The sequence below is a fragment of the Leucoraja erinacea genome, chromosome 9 (genome assembly GCF_028641065.1).
Source record: "Leucoraja erinacea ecotype New England chromosome 9, Leri_hhj_1, whole genome shotgun sequence".
In the NCBI taxonomy this organism is placed as follows: Eukaryota; Metazoa; Chordata; class Chondrichthyes; order Rajiformes; family Rajidae; genus Leucoraja; species Leucoraja erinaceus.
The window spans coordinates 11,425,972-11,445,272 of record NC_073385.1 but is presented as its reverse complement, the minus strand read 5'-3'; the positions used below and the strand labels follow the sequence as shown (position 1 = coordinate 11,445,272).

The following is a 19,301-nucleotide window of genomic DNA, read 5'->3' as shown; positions in this document are numbered from 1 at the left end:
ATAGAACAATTCCTGAAATGGTGAGAGTTGGGCAACTAGCTCAATCAAATGTATGTATTGTTTTTTTAATGTAATAATCGTATGTTGGGATACCCATCACTAGGCATTTTGTATCCCAGGGATGACCTGGAGAATGTCATAGATTGGATAATTTTACAGTATGTGCGATGTACAATGGCTATGGTAAAACTATGGTAAAACTGCATTAATTCTGTCAGAACAACTTTGGTAATTATGCAAAATAAATAATGAATGGCAGCATCTGTTTTTCCAATTTGTTTTATAAATGTTCTGTTTTCTGTAACGCTACTCCGATTCAGAACATCATATATGTAGTCTCCTGCTCCCATTTCTACTTTTACTGAGTGCTTTTCTTATGATTGATTTCAAAGCTCCAGACCGCCTTTCTCCAAAGGCAACTAACGGCCTAATGTCCAACTGCTCAAATGCCATTAATTTGGGTACATTTGGTTTTCTTACTCAACACACTTGAATTTTGTGCTCCACCAGTTAGATTTGTAAAAGTGTAGGAACAATAAGAGCAGTAGTAAGCTAAACTATTTATCACTCTTGGAGACAAGCCATCAAATTGCATATGGCTGCAACTCTGGGAAAAATACTAATTTAAAATTGGTTTAATCATTTCTTTTGTCCAGATTAGCACGGGACTTTCCTGGACAAAAAGCAACTTTAAGGCAATTTGTAACTTAATGCACAATTCAAAACACCTCATAAAATGTCCAAGTCCAGAAACGTGACATGGCTCTCAGTAGAAAGAAAATCTCTAATTGCAACAATGTATCCAAGATATAATAACTTGGATCTTTGACAATATACTGTGCATTTACACTTAGTTAGAGAACTATCTCGCATTGTTTATTCAAGGTGTCTGGCAATCTGCTCAGTTCTAAAATTACACTGCATTAAATAAATAACTTCATAAAATTTGCAGAGCCGAAACCGTTCTGTAATGGGCATGGATTAGTATTTTATTTGGAGAATATGCTGTGTTTTCCTTTTCTGAGGTTTAGAAAGAGTCCAAAATGTAACCTCCGCTGTACAGTATATAGGTTTGCTGAGCAGATAACACTCCATTCAGCCAAACCAATGTACACCAGGTTCCACTTAAACCTGTATGTTCTCATCTAAATCTATCGGTCATCTACGATAATCCTCAATTTCAGGAAGCGAAGTGGTACACATGCACATGCTAGAATTCGCTAGAATTTAGAAGATTGAGGGGGGATCTTATAGAAACTTACAAAATTCTTAAGGGGTTGGACAGGCTAGATGCAGGAAGATTGTTCCCAATGTTGGGGAAGTCCAGAACAAGGGGTCACAGTTTAAGGATAAGGGGAAAATCTTTTAGGACCGAGATGAGGAAAACATTTTTCACACAGAGAGTGGTGAATCTCTGGAATTCTCTGCCACAGAAGGTAGTTGAGAAGGTAGTACACAGCAATGGCACCGAAGTAGAGACCTCACAGTAAATATCACCAGCAACTTGTCCTGGATGAGCCATATCGAAGCAATGACCAAGAAAAGACACCAACACTGTACTTCCTTAGTGGGTTAGGAAGCTTGGGATACCCCAATAACTCTCACCAACTTATACAGATGCGTCGTAGAAAGCATTTTATTGGGATGCATCATAGCATGGTTTGAGAACAGCTCCATCCAAGATTGCAAGAAATTGCAGAGAACTGTGGACTCCTCCCAGACCATCACACAAACTAACCTCCCTTCCATGGACTCCATCTACTGCCTCAGCAAGGCCACCAGCATAATCAAGGACAAGTCTCATCTTGGCCACTCCCTTTTCTCCCCTCTCCCATCAGGCAACAGTTATAGAGATGTGAAAACACACACCTCCAGATTCGGGAACAGTTTCTTTCCAGCTGTTATCAGGCAACTGAACTATCCTATCACCAACTAGAGAGCAGTCCTGACCTACCATCTACCTCACTGGAGACTCTTGGACCATCTTTAATCGGATTTTACAGGACTTTATCTTGCCCTGAATGTTGTCCCCTTTAACCTGTATCTGTACACTGTGGACAGCTTAATCATAATCATATATAGTCTTTCCGCTCACTGGATAGCTCGTGACAAAAAAGCTTTTCACTGTACCTCGGTGCACGTGACAATAAATTAAACTATCCCCTCTCCCTGTATTTTATTCAGTTCAAATGTTCCCTGTGTTAGTAATTTCCTTGTTCTTACCGCTCTTTGGGTCAATACGCTTTTTTCTGTCTTGGCATCTATTTTATATTGATATCCTCCAATTATGCTCTCCTTTATTAAAACCTATATCCTCAGGTTCATTTTGCCATGTGAAAAGATCTGGTCTGTTCATCCTTTCCGAATATGTATTGCAACAAATTTCTGGCATTATTTTAAGCTTCTTTGCATCCACTCCAATACGTCTATGTCCTCTTTATTTGACAAGTTACCGAACCTCTGCAAATGCACGGTAGAAAGTAACCTGGTTGCACCAAGACTTGGTATGGTATTCCAATGCATAGGAACACAAGAGGCTGGAGAGAGTCATGGACTTATCTTGGCACTGTACATCACTGAAACAGTCCTCTCCCCCACCAATAAAGATGGAGGTGTTGCCTCAAGGAGGTGGCATTTATCATCTGAGGATCTCCGCCATCCAGCCATGCCTCTCATTGATGTGACTGTCAGACAGGAGGTACAGAAAACTGAAGTTCCACACAGCCAAGTTTAGGAACCACTACTTCCCTACAACCATGAGGTTTTTGAAATGACCCGCTTAACAGGGCTTGGTTAGGCTACATTTGGATTACTGCATATAGTTCTGGTCACCCCATTACAAGAAGGATGTGGAGGCTTTGGGAAGCATAGGAGGTTGACCAGATGTTGACTGGATTAGGGGGTTCTATCTGCAGGCAGACATTGGACTGCAGGAAGACATTGGTCTCCTAATCTGAGGAAAGACATTCTTGCCATAGAGGGAGTACAGAGAAGGTTCACCAGACTGATTCCTGGGATGTCAGGACTTTCATATGAAGAAAGACTGGATAGACTCGGCTTATACTCGCTAGAATTTAGAAGATTGAGGGGGGATCTTATAGAAACTTACAAAATTCTTAAGAGGTTGGACAGGCTAGATGCAGGAAGATTGTTCCCAATGTTGGGGAAGTCCAGAACAAGGGGTCACAGTTTAAGGATAAGGGGGAAATCTTTTAAGACCGAGATGAGGAAAACATTTTTCACACAGAGAGTGGTGAATCTCTGGAATTCTCTGCCACAGAAGGTAGTTGAGGCCAGTTCATTGGCTATATTTAAGAGGGAGTTAGATGTGCCCCTTGTGACCAAAGGGATCAGGGGGTATGGAGAGAAGGCAGGTACAGGATACTGAGTTGGATGATCAGCCATGATCATATTGAATGGCGGTGCAGGCTCGAAGGGCCGAATGGTCTACTCCTGCACCTATTTTCTATGTTTCTATGTTTCTCTGGAATGCCAAAGGCTGCGGGTAGATGTGACAGAAGTATAATTTATATACGAGGCACAAATAAGGTAGACAGTCAAAATTTTTCACATTCAGTTAGTTTATAAATATTACATTTTTCATAAACCATATAAACCAATAGGGATTTTAGCAGGTGTTGGCATGTCTTACCTTCACAGCTTGTTCTATCAGGAGTAGTGGTATAGCCCTGAGCACAAAGGCAGTAATAAGAGCCTTCTTCATTGTTTATACATTCGCCATTCGGACCACAAATGTCCTGAGTCAAGCATTCATTAATATCTGTGGGGCAGAGGACATATTAGAGTACAAATAACAACTGCGGGAGACGATTAAACAATGAATATCTGGTAGTCGCAGGTTGAAGTGTCAGTGGAGTAGGCCGCTGGAGGCCGTACAGCATCTGAAGACCTCACAGAAGTTGGATGAGCGTGCAGATAGGGCGCATTCTGCAGCAGCTGCACAGTGGCTGAATAGCGATAGAATATACCAACACAAGGCCAGGCCGACCACTACAACACCGAACCAGTACCGTCACCTGAACAACGGGCCTTTAAAACCAAGATAAGACGATATATTTTGAAGAACTTGATACTTGAAAACTATGATCGCTCCAGAAATTAGCCGACTCTTTGTATAATTTCAGAAGAAATCTTTTTTTTTTTACACACAAAACAGTCATTGCACAATTTTACGTACGTATTATTGACTTATGTAGAGTATGATTTTACTGGATTGTATGCAAAACAAAGCATTTCATTGTATCTAGGTACAATAAAGTAACTCTACTGTATTATACTAACAAGGGAGTTCAAAAGCAAAGATAAGGGCAAAATTGCCACAAAACCAGACTAAATTGAACTGGTAAATAAATACGGAAGAGGGTTTAAGTAAATAAAGGTGAATTGAAGTGAATGGTTCTACACATATCAAAAAGCAGCGACATGCATGATGATATCCAGAATATGTCAGAGTATACAAATGTAAGATTATATCTGCATTTGGTTGAAGTTGAAAACATTAATTGATAAAATCCCCAAACTGAAGACTGGTCATCTGAATGCATGCTGCAGCATTCATCAAGTTTAAAGGGAATGTTGGAGAGAAACCTCTGGCAAGTTTCAAGTGTGGAAAACAGAACAACTTTAGTTTAACAGGAGTGTGGGAAACAGGGGCTCTGGTGTGTGGAAAAGAGCATGGGAATCTAGACCCCAGTCTGCAAAAGGGAGCATGAGAATAGTGAGTCTGATATGTGAAAGGGAACAGAGAACAAGGCTAAGGAGTGAGTTTGTAGAATTGTATAAAATTAAGAGGGGAATTGATCGGGTGTATGCAGAGTCCTTTACCTATGGTGGGGGAATCAAGAAACAGAGGAGATAGGTTTATGGTGAGAGGGGAAAGTTTTCATAGGAAGCTGTGGGTCATTTTTTCCATTCAGATGGTGGTGGATATATGGAATGGGCTGCCAGATGAGATAGTTGAGGCAGATGCATTAACAACATTTAAAAGACACTAAAGGGCCTGTCCCACTTTCACCACCTAATTCACAACCTTTTTTTATTCATGGACATTTTTCATCATGCTAGAAAAACGCCGCAACCTACTTGATGCCACGAGTACCTACGACTAGCATCACGACCTGCTACAACCTCCTTCAACCTCGTGACGACCATACTGTGAGTACGAGTCAAGGGCAAACTCGGCAGAGGTCGTGAATTAGGTCGTGAAAGTGGGACAGGCCCTTTAGATAGGTTCATGAATAGGAACAGGTGAGAGTGTTATGGGCTAAATGTAGCAAAAATGGGATTAGTTTAGATGGGGCATCTTGGTCGGCATGGATGAGTTGGGTTGAAGGACCTTAATGCCGCGTGACTCCAAGTTACATTGAGGAATTAGGAAATGGTAAAGTTATGAATATTTTGTCTCTAACTTTGTGTACACACATACTAAAAAAACTACTCGAAGTAAAGGAAAACAATGTCTACTGCGAATGTTGTGCAGAAATTAACATTGGGGAAAAAAATGTTGGAGAAATTAAGTGGACAAAGCAAATAAATCCCAAGAACGTGATGACCAGCATTCCATTGTTTTGAAAGAGATGGGAATGGATAAAAAAGGACTTGCATCGATTGCAAGTAAGAAATTGTAACCCTGTCTGTTACGAAAGGAGAAAGAGCTACAAAACAGGAAACTGTAGATCAATTAGCCTGACATCAGTAATAAGGACTGTGCTAGAATCTGTTATTACGGCAGTGCTAAAATTACACTTAGAAAATAGTATTTGGATTATGAAAAGTCGACATGAGTTTATGAAAGGCAATTTGACAGAATAGGTAAGAGGGAACTAATATCTGAAGAAGGGTTTCGGCCCGAAACGTTGCCTATTTCCTTCGCTCCATAGATGCTGCTGCACCCGCTGAGTTTCTCCAGCTTTTTTGTGTACCTTCGATTTTCCAGCATCTGCAGTTCCTTCTTAAACAACTAATATCTGTGGTGTGTTTAGACGTTCACAACCTTCATAAAGGTGCTGCACAACATGTTATGCAATATGGAAAATGGGATTAGGGGAACTATCTTGCTGTTGAGCGAGCACTGGTTAATGGGTAGAAAATGGAGAGTAGGAATAAATTGGTCATTTTCAGGTTGGGAGGCTATAACTAATTTGATACCATAGAGAACAATGGCTTCAAAGAACTTTCTCGTTGATATTGAACAAAATGTATTATTTTGGACTATTAAAAGAAGAATTGATTATGATTAACAGTATAAAAATAAAGTTAACTTCCTGCAACCAAACAAAATCTTGTTTTTATTCTGCCTTATTAATTACAGCTTGATTTGATAAATAGAAATTTTGACAATATCATACCACATAATAAACCATCCTCTGTCAACTGAAAGCTGTCAACTGAAAATTTATTTTCTGCAATTAAAATGAATTCCACGCAATGCGAGCATCTTCTTACAGTTATTAGTATAATGCCTTTATATTTATATATATGGAAATATAGGTTCACAATGATGATGTCCCACCTTGAAACCTTGTACCTTTGGGACTACTGGAAAAGCCACAGGCACAAAAGCAGAAATAGGAGCCTTCAAGATTCATACATTCCCCATTAGGACCACAGATGTTCTTGTTCAAACACTCATTAATGTTTGTACAAAAACATTTACAGTGAGATCAATTAACTTGCAATAGTGCAGGATAATTGCACAATTTGCCTAGAGCACCAGGATGTTTCTTGCTCCCATTTCTTCTCTTCATTCTTTTTGTTTTTACTTCCTTCTCTAATCCTTCCTGCATTCCGTTTATTTTTTAACTCATTCTACAAATTCTAAAGACCTGTTTACTCTGTTGTTATTTCTTCATAGGCATGAATAGGATGGTTGAGGGGCCTCCTTTCGTGTCTTAATTTGTTTTTTTAGGGCAGGATTGTTTTAATTGTAATAAGTTAGTTAAAACACACACACACACACACACACAGATTGAAATACTGAAAAAAAAAGTTGAAAATGCTGGGTCAAAAAATAAAACAAAACGTCTAGTGCTGAAATGCAAATTTTGCCTATTTGATAAGGATTTTGAGATTATGTTCACTTTAAAAGACAATACAATGGTAGGATGGCACAGTGTCTCGGCAGTAGAGTTGCTGCCTTACAGCGCCAGAGAAACAGTTCGATCCTTCACATGGGCGCTGCCTGTGCAGAGTTTATATGTTCTTCCTGTGATCGCATGGTTTTCCCCAGGTGCATTGTTTCCTGCTACATTCCAAAGACGTGCAGGTTTAATTGACTTCTTTAAATTGCTCCTAGTATGTAGGATGCAAAACAGTGATTGCATTAAACTAGTATACGGGATCGTTGGTCGGTGCGGACTCAGTGGGCTGAAGAACCTGTTTCCATGCTGAATCTCTAAACTCTAAACTAAACAATGTAAATACCATTGTGTTGGTATCAGGATGCTATTTCAACCATAATGACTAATGATCCCTGTAAATTTGATGCAACTTAAAACAGCTAATGGAGCCACTTAGAATGCGAGTAAAATATGGCAATGATTGGAGATGTATTCCTCATCAACATGTGATCAGATTTACATCTGATATGTTTGATATAAGAAGGTACAAGGTACAAGGCACTGTGATGTAATCCTAAAATCTGCCATTTGTTTTGGTATAGTATGGATACTGTCTTCAATCTGACAGGTTAATCTTCTATAAAAAAAGTATTTCACGGGTGGCACAGTGGCGCAGTGGTAGAGTTGCTGCCTTACAGTGCTGGAGCGCCGGAGACCCGGGTTCAAACGCAACTACGGGCGCTGTCTGTACGGAGTTTTACGTTCTCCCCGTGACCACGTGGGTTTTCTCCAAGATCTTTGATTTTCTCCCACACTCCAAAGACATACAGGTATGCAGGTTAATTGGTTTGGTGTATGTGTAAATTGTCTCTAGTGTGTAAGATAGTGTTAATGTGTGCGGGGATCGCTGGTCAGTGTGGACCCGGTGGGCTGAAGGGCCTGTTTCCACGCTATCTCTAAACTAAAGTAAACTAGAAGATATTATCAAAAGGGCAATGATATAGATTAGGCTCTAAATATTGAAATATACTTTGTATTTAGGAATGGGAAGGTGATGGGAACAGTTTGAGGGATGCCTCTGTTAACTATGGACCTTGAAGAAGGTCCATCTGTCTCCTCAGATCCTGGTGAACTTCTACCACTGCACCATCGAGAGCATCCTTACCAACTACATCACAGTATGGTATGGCAACTGCTCTGTCTCCGACCAGAAGGCATTGCAGAGGGTGGTGAAAATTGCCCAACGCATCACTGGTTCCTTGCTCCCCTCCATTGAGTCTGTCCAAAGCAAGCGTTGTCTGCGGAGGGCGCTCAGCATCGCCAAGGACTGCTCGCTCCCCAACCATGGACTGTTTACCCTCCTACCATCCGGGAGGCGCTACAGGTCTCTCCGTTGTCGAACCAGCAGGTCGAGGAACAGCTTATTCCCGGCGGCTGTCACTCTACTCAACAACGTACCTCGGTGACTGCCAATCACCACCCCCCCCCGGACACTTATTATTATTTATTCAAATCATTTGCTATGTCGCTAAATACTAAACGAAAAAAAGTTCACATGCGGGAATGAATGGAACCTCCCTCAATAACCCACCTGCTAAGATGAGTATGGAAGGAAGAAAAATGACAGTTTATCAGAAAATTCCATCAATAATCATTAGGGGATTTAATCTTCACATCGAGTGCATAAATCAGATGGGTAAAGTATATAATTTTACAAAGATAGGGCAGAGAAGTTAAACAAATATTTTGCACCTGTTTTTATGGTTGAAGATACTGCGGATTTCCCATTGATATCAAATTATCCCGGAAGAAATTAAATACTATCACTATCAGTGGGTTCTTGACGGAGGAAAATCAAGGCACAGGGAAGTCACTGTTTTAAAATACAGTGTCACATTTAACACTTACAAGCACCGGTAAATAAGACATTTTGTTCTTGGGGATTTCAAACTTTTGAATCATTTTTTCTTATTGACTGCAAATTCCTTGGATAATATTAAATGTAGCTAAATAGATTCTCGATGACCAAGAGGATGAAAGTTACCGTGGGTAACTGGCATTGATTATAATCAGAACTGGCATGATCTTAATGAATGGATGAGCAATCTCCAGGGACTGAGTGGTCTATTCTACTTGTCATTTTATGATGATAGATCCATTTTCTCAAAGGTGTTTTTTTACCATTCTTTTTTTTTAAAGTAGATACTCATTTATTAAGTAATTAAAGGCCAATACTGATGTACTTGGACACAGAGAAAAATCAAGAAAAAAAGAATGGCCGAGGATGATTGGCCGAGAATGGCCGATTAGGAAAGGGGGAGATGCAACGAGACCTGGGTGTCATGGTACACCAGTCATTGAAAGTAGGCATGTAGGTGCAGCAGGCAGTGAAGAAAGCGAATGGTATGTTAGCATTCATAGCAAAAGGAGTTGAGTTTAGTAGCAGGGAGGTTCTACTGCAGTTGTACAGGGTCTTGGTGAGACCACACCTGGAGTATTGCGTACAGTTTTGGTCTCCTAATCTGAGGAAAGACCTTCTTGCCATAGAGGGAGTACAGAGAAGATTCACCAGACTGATTCCTGGGATGTCAGGACTTTCATATGAAGAAAGACTGGATAGACTCGGCTTGTACTCTCTAGAATTTAGAAGATTGAGGGGGGGATCTTATAGAAACTTACAAAATTCTTAAGGGGTTGGACAGGCTAGATGCAGGAAGATTGTTCCCGATGTTGGGGAAGTCCAGAACAAGGGGTCACAGTTTAAGGATAAGGGGGAAATCTTTTAGGACCGAGATGAGGAAAACATTTTTCACACAGAGAGTGGTGAATCTCTGGAATTCTCTGCCACAGAAGGTAGTTGAGTGTGTGTGTGTGTGTGTGTGTGTGTGTGTGTGTGTGTGTGTGTGTGTGTGTGTGTGTGTGTGTGTGTGTGTGTGTGTGTGTGTGTGTGTGTGTGTGTGTGTGTGTGTGTGTGTGTGTGTGTGTGTGTGTGTGTATCTACACATTTTAAAAAAAATTCTCATTTATTATATTGTTTACAGCGTACACTGTAAGGGCCAGGAAGCGAGCGGGCAAGATCATCTCTGATCCTTCTCACCCCGGCCACAAACTCTTTGAATCACTTCCCGCTGGAAGGCGACTCCGGACTGTCAAAGCTGCCACAGCCAGACATAAAAACAGTTTTTATATATAGTTCATTGGCTATATTTAAGAGGGAGTTAGATGTGGCCCTTGTGGCTAAAGGGATCAGGGGGTATGGAGAGAAGTGAGGTACAGGATACTGAGTTGAATGATCAGCCATGATCATATTGAATGGCGGTGCAGGCTCGAAGGGCCGAATGGCCTACTCCTGCACCTATTTTCTATGTTTCTATGAGGACAAGATGGAACCTCACTCATTACCTGGCTGAATGGCAGAGCAGACATGAATTACTGTATGATTTTCTGCTGCTTTCTCTTGGGGTATATTTTCAGAGAAGCCTGAAGCTACTAATTTTCAACAATCACTTTTTAAAAAATTAGTTCTTAAATATAGACTGCTTCAGTTCAGAGTTAGGTCTTGCCTTTGTGAATGGAGAGCAAAGAACAACATTTCTGGCCACAATTGTAACTGGATTATGGAGGGATATGGATATGCAGGCAGACGAGATTAGTTTGAACTGAATTCATGTTCGGCATAGAAATTTGGGCTGAAGGGGTCGTTCCTATGCTGTTCTGTTTGATGATTGTACTCATGTACGGTATGATCTGCTTGTTTGGCATTCAAAACAAATTTATTAATTGTATCTCAGTACACGTGACAATAATAAATCAATACCAATAAAATTCTTGTTACCATCTATGTACATTCAGCATGTTCCTTTGGAATTGCTAAATCACAATGATTTCAGAAATGTCATTATTTCTGCTGTCTGGTTTTCATTATAATATAGACATATAAAAACTAATTTCCCAGATTTTTTTTAATGGTTTTCTGGCTATTTATTTTGATTTTGATTTCTATACTGAATATTTCAATGCTTCTAAAATTCTAAAACGTTGACATGAATATTTTAAAGATCTATTTTGACATGTATCATTTAGAATCGAAAAAATATCAATTGAAATAATTACATCGTCTTTTGAGTTCCTTCAACTCTAACAAAAACAGATGGCGGAATAAAGCCCAACATAATCTGTATGTCATTTCCACTATAATTTTCAATATTTTAGCCATTTAAACTTCTAAAAACATCTTTAAACGGATTTTTGGTTCTCAAGCTGTATTTTATCATAAAGTAACCTTTTTTTTTCCAAGCATAAACCTGTACGTACAGCGGTTCCCACAGAATTGTGTAAACTGGGACAGGTACATTTCTTTCATAAACCAATGCTACAATGTTTACTGGAAATAAATATTTTTTACGATTTTTAAACCTTCATAACTTTTGTACTATTTCACCGATCAGAACAAAACTTATTTGACTTGCAGCAGAGGAGAATGGTGAGTAAGGTGGCGAAAAATCATAGCGCTATGGGGGATCGCTTTTACGCGAATTTAATTACAACGCAGACTGGAAGTGGTCAAGATGAAAGTTTTTGTAATAGTACAGATAGATGCATGAAATACAGCATACAATTTAGGTCTCAATTCTGTTAAAGACAGATATACTTGCACAGGAAACAATTCAGAGGAAGTTTGATGGATTGACATCAGGTTTGAAGGCTCTATAGTTAATGATGTTTAGAAAAACGAGAGGTAATTTTATTGAAATGAGGGAATGCTGGATTAGATTCTGAGAGGATGTACACGGGGCCTTTGCCCCAACGTGCCCACGCAGATCAACATGCCCCATCTACACTAGTCCCAGTTGCTGCACTTGGCACATAACCCTCTAAACCTATCCTATCCATGTACCTGTCCAAATGTCTCCTAAATCTTATGATAGTACCTGCATTAAATACCTCATCTGGCTGCTTATTCCAGATATCCACCACCCTTTGTGGATTAGGTTCCTATTAAATATTTCCCCCCTCACCTTAAACCTATTTGGTCTGGTTCACAATTCCCCTACTCTGGGGAAAAGACTGTGCATTTACCCGATCTATTCCTCTCATGATCTTGTACACCTCTATAAGATCACCCCGCATCCTCCTGCGCTGCATGAAATAAAGGGCAGCATGGTGGCGCAGTGGTAGAGCGGCTGTCTTACAGCGCTTGCAGTGCCAGATACCCAGGTTCGATCCTGAATACGGGCGCTGTCTGGGCGGAGTTTGTACGTTATCCCCGTGACCTGCGTTTTTTCGCCGAGATCTTCGGTTTCCTCCCACACTCTAAAGAGGTACAGGTTTGTAGGTTAATTGGCTTGGTGTAATTGTAAATTGTCCTTCGTGTGTGTCGGATAGTGTTAGTGTGCGGAGGTCGTGGACTCAGTGGGCCGAAGGGCCTGTTTCCATGCTGTATCTCTAAACTAAACTAAAGTCCTAGCCTGCGTAGGAAAGAACTGCAGACGCTGGTTTAAATCGAAGGTAGACACAAAATGCTCGAGTAACTCAGCAGGACAGGCAGCATCTCTGCAGAGAAGGAATGGGTGACATTTCAGGTCGAGACCCTTCTTCAGTCTGATCCAGAGATGCTGCCTGTCCTGCTGAGTTACCCCAGCATTTTTTGTCTAATGTCCTAGCCTGCTCAACCTCTCCCTATAGCTCAGGCCCTTGCATCCTGGCAACTTCTCTGCACCCCTTCCAGCTTGACCAAAACTGAACACAATACTTTAAATGTGGCCTCACCAAAGCCTTATACAATTTTAACATGGCCTCCCAACTTCTATACACAATACTCCGATTGATGAAGGCCAATGTGCCAAAAGCCTTTTTGACCACCAGCGATGCCACTTTCAAATAACTATGTATCTGCACTCCTATATCCCTCTCCTCTACACCACTCACTGGAGCACCACCATTCATTGTATAGGTCTTGCCCTTATTAGATTTCCTAAAATGCAACATCTTGTATTAAATGCCATCACCATTCCTCAGCTCAAACGATCAATTGCTGCTGTGATTTTTGACAACCTTCTTCAGTATCTCCAATACCACCCACTTTAGTGTTATCTGCAAACATGTTCATAACGCCTTGTACGTTCTCTAAAGCTAACAAGAAATTTAATACTAAAATAAACAACAATTACAAATTATTCAACCATTTATTTGTTGAAATATTACATTTGATTAAGTATTTTCTGGCATAATAACTCAAATTATATTAGTTACAAACCAAGGTATGAATATTTAATGTAATGATGTGCGTAATCACCCAATTATTTCTAGTTTAACTTCTGTCTAATTAGCATTTAAATGGAATGGATTTAAACATTGTTCTTATAATTTCTTTGAATTTAACAGCATGAAATGGAATTATCACTGCCTAGTTTAGAGAAAGTTTATTTTAGAGAGACAGCGTGGAAACAGGCCCTTCGGCCCACCGGGTCTGTGCCAACCAGCACATTAACACTATCCTACAGTCACTTGGAGCAATTTTTACATTTACCAAGCCAATTAACCTACAGTCCTGTACGTCTTTGGAGTGTAGGAGGAAACCGAAGATCTCGGAGAAAACCCACGCAGGTCACGGGGAGAATGTACAAACTCCGTACAGACAAGCACCCGTAGTCGGGATTGAACCCGGGTCTCCGGCGCTGCATTCGCTGTAAAGCAGAAACTCTACCGCTGCACCACTGTGACTGCCCCGTTGATGCAGATGTTTTAATTGAAGTACAGCATCTGCATGGAAAGGGAATTTCCACTGAAAATATACTGAATTGCAAATATTACTTTTAATGCAATCTCTTTAGAATCTATGATGCTATGACTAACTAACATATACATCGAATGCGATAAACGTTCTTCTTTATTACAGTTAACTTCCACACTGTACTTCCATTATACCTACCCTCACATGTCAGCCGGTTTTCTGATAATCTATATCCAGGATTGCAGATTGAGCACGAGTAGGATCCCTCAGTGTTTATGCAAAGTCCATTAAAACAAACATCAAGGGATTCACATTCATCAATGTCTATAGCAAAAGGTACAATAAACTTAATTATTTCAGATGCCGGAAACATTCTGCTTTATTGCATTTAACTTCTAAACTGTGTCTCTATTATACCTACCTTCACATGTCTGCCTGGTTTTTGATACACTGTATCCAGAATTACAGTTTGAGCATGTGTAGGATCCCTCAGTGTTTACACAAAGTCCATTAAAACAAGCATTAAGGGATTCGCATTCATCAATGTCTATAGCAAAAAGTGCAATAAATTGTGTTATTTTGCATGCCAGAAACATTCTGAATTATTGCAGTCATATTCTACACTGTATCTCAATTGTACCCACCTTCACAAGCCAGTCTGTTTTCTGATTTACTGTACCCTGGGTTGCAGATTGAGCACGTGTAGGATCCCTCAGTATTTGTGCAAAGTCCATTAAAACAAACATCACGGGTCAAACATTCATCGATATCTGCATATAAAATACAATAAACTGTGTTTGAGTTTTCTCAGATTATTACCTAATATAATAATAATAATCTTATTTATATAGTACATTTTCAGTCAACTTGCATTGACCCCAAAGTGCTTCACATAATTACATTACATTACACACAGGCAAAGGTGGGTGAAGTGTCTTGCTCCAAGGACACAACGACAGTATGCACTCCAAGCGGGATGCGAACCGGCTACCTTCCGGTCGCCAGCCGAACACTTAGCCCATTGTGCCATCTGTCATCCCAGGCAACACCATGGCATTGAACAGAACCTAGCAGAGAGGTAATTGTATAAATATGTAGCTCAAAGAGCTGAATGCAAAACCATAGTTTGAGTTATGAGCACTGTTATCAGTATTGGAAAAGTGGGAACTCTTGGGTCAGGACATACTTCATATAAACTTTGCTCAGATCAGTACCTCACTGAACGGATTAACTTAAGCTGTAGATACGCATGGATGCAATCAGTTTTCTTGTTTGTATTTAAATGAGACCCGAGTTGGAACTTGTCTACACAGTTAAATTTTATACAGGGTTTCCACTAAAAATCTACGCTGGATTTCCCTAATCAATCCATGCCTTTCCAAAAGTCAATGCCCCTCAAAACTTTTTCCAATAATTTCCCTGCTGCTGGTGCTAGACTACCGGGCTATAATTACCTGTTGGATTTCTTGAATGAAGCTATAACACTTGTTTGACAATGATTTTTTTTATATTACTTAACTGAGGACAGAGTGGAACTGATAATTACCAGCAATTAAACAAAGACACAGAGAGCTGGAATAACTAAGAAGGATGAGAGGATATCTTGTAGACACATATAAAATTATTAAGGGATTGGACATGCTAGATGCAGGAAACGTGTTCCCGATGTTGGGGGAATGCAGAAAAAGGGGCCACAGTTTAAGAATAAGGGGTAGGACATTTAGAACTGAGATGAGGAAAAACCTTTTCACACAGAGAGTTGTGAATTTGTAGAATTCTCTGCCTCAGAAGGCAGTGGAGGCCGATTCACTGGACGCATTCAAAAGAGAGTTAGATAGAGCTCTTGGGGCTAGTGGAATCAAGGGGTATGGGGAGAAGACAGGAATGGGATACTGATTGAGGATGATCAGCCATGATCACATTGAATGGCGGTGCTGGCTTGAAGGGCCGAATGGCTTACTCCTGCACCCATTGTCTATGTATCTATGTATCAGCGGGCCAGGCAGCATCCCTGGAGTTTTCTACTAGTTAATTACTAGTAATTATTTGTTTTAGATTTTCCTGAATTTTGTAGGTGTGAAATGCTTGGATAACTTTACATGTTCTACAGCCATTGCTGCAGCATTATGCATTTAAGGTTCCGTATGGTTGACAGGACCTGAAGATTGGGAATATAATCCAGATATGCAGTTGAAGCTAAGGGTCAGTAGCATGGTTGTGTATGTGCACAGAGTTGAGGATTAGCAATTTGGGCCAGGAATCCAACTGGTAATGCAGATTGGGAATATGGGCTAGGTGTGTAACTGGAATCTGAAATGTGTTAATATGGACCAAGAATGTAAGAATTCAAGGCCCAATGTAGTGGCAAGAGCAGGTTCACAATTAAAGCCATCAGTCAGTGCATAATCTCCCAGGCCCTGGAATTTTAAAATTCAAGAATAAATATAAGGAGGATTAACCATTATGTACACATGTGTAAAGGGAGGAACAACAAATTGAGTACAGGAAGATCATGAGTCAATACTAACACATGATTAAATACTCAAGATTGCATTGGACATTTGAAAATGTTCACAAACCAATGCAGTTCTTCTGGTCTGTCACAGGTTCAAAACCTTGGTTACAAGTGCATCTGAAAGACCCTTCCATGTTGACGCAACCCCCATTGGTACAAATGCCAGGCATTAAGCATTCATTACTATCTGAAACAGACACAACATTATAACATTAGGGTCTGTAACATTCCCAATTTGCTTTTTTCAGAAAAATATATGTTCCACAAGGTTACCATTAACTAAGAAAAATAACCTAAATATACATTTTTTCCCCAGTACCTTTTGTAAAGTCATAACAAAATCTCTATTATTAATAATCAACAAGTCTGACAGAAACAGAACAAGGTTACATGAAGTTGAAGTCTCAAATAACAATACCATTGAGCCAAGAAAATATGGTATATTTATTCTAATCGTACCATGAAGCTCATAACCTATTGTATGGATTGATCCCAGATATATTATGGCATATTAGTCATACGGAGTGGAAACAAGCCCTTTGGCCCATCTTGCCCGCACCAACCAGCATGCCCCATGCCCATACTAGTCCCACCTGAGTGCATTTGGACCATATCCCTCTAAACCTATCCTTTCCATGTACGTACCCGTCTTGGACGTGGTCAAGGACTAAAGTCATCAAGCAAAGAAGTTTGTATTAGGAAATTACAGGGTGCAAAAATGGCTTATTTTTTAATCAATCCAATGTATGTCAACGATATAAGGTTCTGGCTGAAGAAGGATGTCGACTAGAAACATCACCTATCCATGTTCTCCAAGGATGCCCCCTGACCGAATGAGTTACTCTAGCACTTTGTGTTCTTTTATAAGGTTTTGTCAAATCTTTGTAATTACGTAAACTACAGTTTATTTTGCATTTCCTTCTGTTCCACCATCTAATCATCGTCTTATTTACCTAGAGTAGATTAACTCTGTATGCAGCCCAACTTGCTAAGAGATTCCAGTACGTTCTGTTTTTTATTTCAGATTTTCAGCATCAGCAGTTTTTTTGATTATCAGCTTAACTATGCATCCTACCTGGGCACCTTCCATTCATTACTTTGTATCAGTTGTTAGCTGACACAGTGGAAGGAGCCCAGGTATTAATGCACTCTCAGCAGGGCACGTGTTCAGGTTGTGACATTCATCAATGTCTGTCAAATTAATCAAATATTGAGTTCAGTTTTTCTAAAAATATTAAACTAATTCCCCCAAAACACAGGGCTCTTACATCATAATGCAAGGTTTATCTGTCTAGGTGCAGGAGTAGGTCATTCGGCTCTTCGTGCCTGCACCGACATTCAATGTGATCATGGCAGATATGCCACCCACCTTCCATAATCAAATGCATCCAAATTTCCATTATGGTGAGATATCATATTTAAAGTTTCCAGTTAGAGGACTTTTTTTTTTTAAATCCAAAGTCATATATATTTTTGGGTGGCCGTTATTGACTAAATTTATTTTCTGCTCAATCATACTTTATTTTCATCCTGTCAATCGTAAGGCACTAGAGGAACACACCATTAATTTGGGGGGAAAATAATTGACAGGACCATATCTGTTTTATTGATGAACATTTCCATTTAACTGATCAATATTTTAAGACAACCATGTTGATGCCAATCAAAAAGTTGGTTCTGCATGCTAAACACATGATACGAATCATAGGAAAAAGTGTGAAAAGGCAGTACAATTGGGTGAGCTGTGAAGAGAAAAAACGATGTCACTTTCCATTTAAACAGACACCCAAACCCAATCTTAATAATTACAAATCTTATTCCACAACGATCAGAGGTATAGCTTTCTAAGAGCTTATAGTTAATGCATCTACTTACCACTGCAATTTCCTGGTCTGGTCAATATATAACCTTCTTCACAGTCACACACATAAGAACCTGGAATGTTGACGCAACGATGTCCATTGCATATGTTGGCCTGTTCACATTCATTGATATCTGTGCAGTGAGAAATCAGTTATGTAGATAGCAATAATTTAAAGGGTTGTTGACATGATAATTCAAAATATCCCAAACCACAATTGCTTGAGATTGATATGCATCACCACATGCATTTGTGCAAGTTCCAGGCCCAATTCCAAGCTTTCCCGCAATTCTTTGCTTTGGCATGATTTTTCTGAGCTTATCATCAGATTTTTATTTCTTGATTGAATTAACACTCAGGCTCCTATAATTTGAATGTATGATCCGCCAATATAAGCATAGCACTAAGGGGGGGAGGAGCTTGCATCTGCTTCATGCCTATGATAGATATCTAAGGTTTACATGACAAGTTAAAAGTCTTTCTGATTCCTGGCAGTAATGCCTAGAGAGTGATGTTCTTCTGAAAGTGAAACTAACAGATTTAAAGGTGGACTACACTTAATGCAGAAATACAATTTAATATGGCAAATATCTTTGCAACGGGATAGAGGATCGCTGGTATCACTGGATCTTGGACTTTCTGACAGAGAGACCGCAGTCAGTCCGTGTTGGCAAGAGCACCTCGAGCTCGATCATGCTGAGCACCGGCTCCCCTCAAGGCTGTGTGTTCAGCCTGTTGTTGTTCACACTGCTCACACATGACTGTGCTGCCAGATTCAAGGACAATAAGATCATAAAATTCGCAGATGACACAACAGTGGTGGGACTCATCAGCGGAGATGACGTATCAATGTACAGGGAGGAAGTGAAACAACTAGTGGACTGGTGCGGCAACAACAATTTAGCATTAAATGTCGACAAAACAAAGGAGATGGTTGTTGACTTCAGGAGGGCGCAGCCAGAGCATACACCCCTCAACATCAGTGGCACTGCAGTGGAGAGAGTGGAGAGCATAAAGTTCCTCGGAGTGCAAATTACAGACAGTCTCACCTGGTCCAGGAACAACACTGGGATTGTCAAACGGGCCCATCAGCGACTGCACTTCCTGAGGAAA

The 19,301-nt window shown here is 40.1% G+C and overlaps 1 protein-coding gene across 2 annotated transcripts in view; it reads right to left on the bottom strand.

Annotated features, from left to right (window-relative positions):
• The window catches only part of LOC129700001 (latent-transforming growth factor beta-binding protein 2-like), a 191,045-nt gene that overhangs the window by 38,848 nt on the left and 132,896 nt on the right, over window positions 1–19,301 (bottom strand). For both annotated transcript variants that reach the window (XM_055640130.1, XM_055640131.1), the window contains exons 19-24: window positions 18,203–18,322; window positions 16,392–16,514; window positions 14,457–14,582; window positions 14,234–14,359; window positions 14,011–14,136; window positions 3,653–3,781 (exon numbers count right to left, since the gene is read on the bottom strand). In XM_055640130.1, coding sequence (XP_055496105.1) covers window positions 3,653–3,781; window positions 14,011–14,136; window positions 14,234–14,359; window positions 14,457–14,582; window positions 16,392–16,514; window positions 18,203–18,322 — 750 coding nt within the window. The remainder of the gene's footprint in view (window positions 1–3,652; window positions 3,782–14,010; window positions 14,137–14,233; window positions 14,360–14,456; window positions 14,583–16,391; window positions 16,515–18,202; window positions 18,323–19,301) is intronic.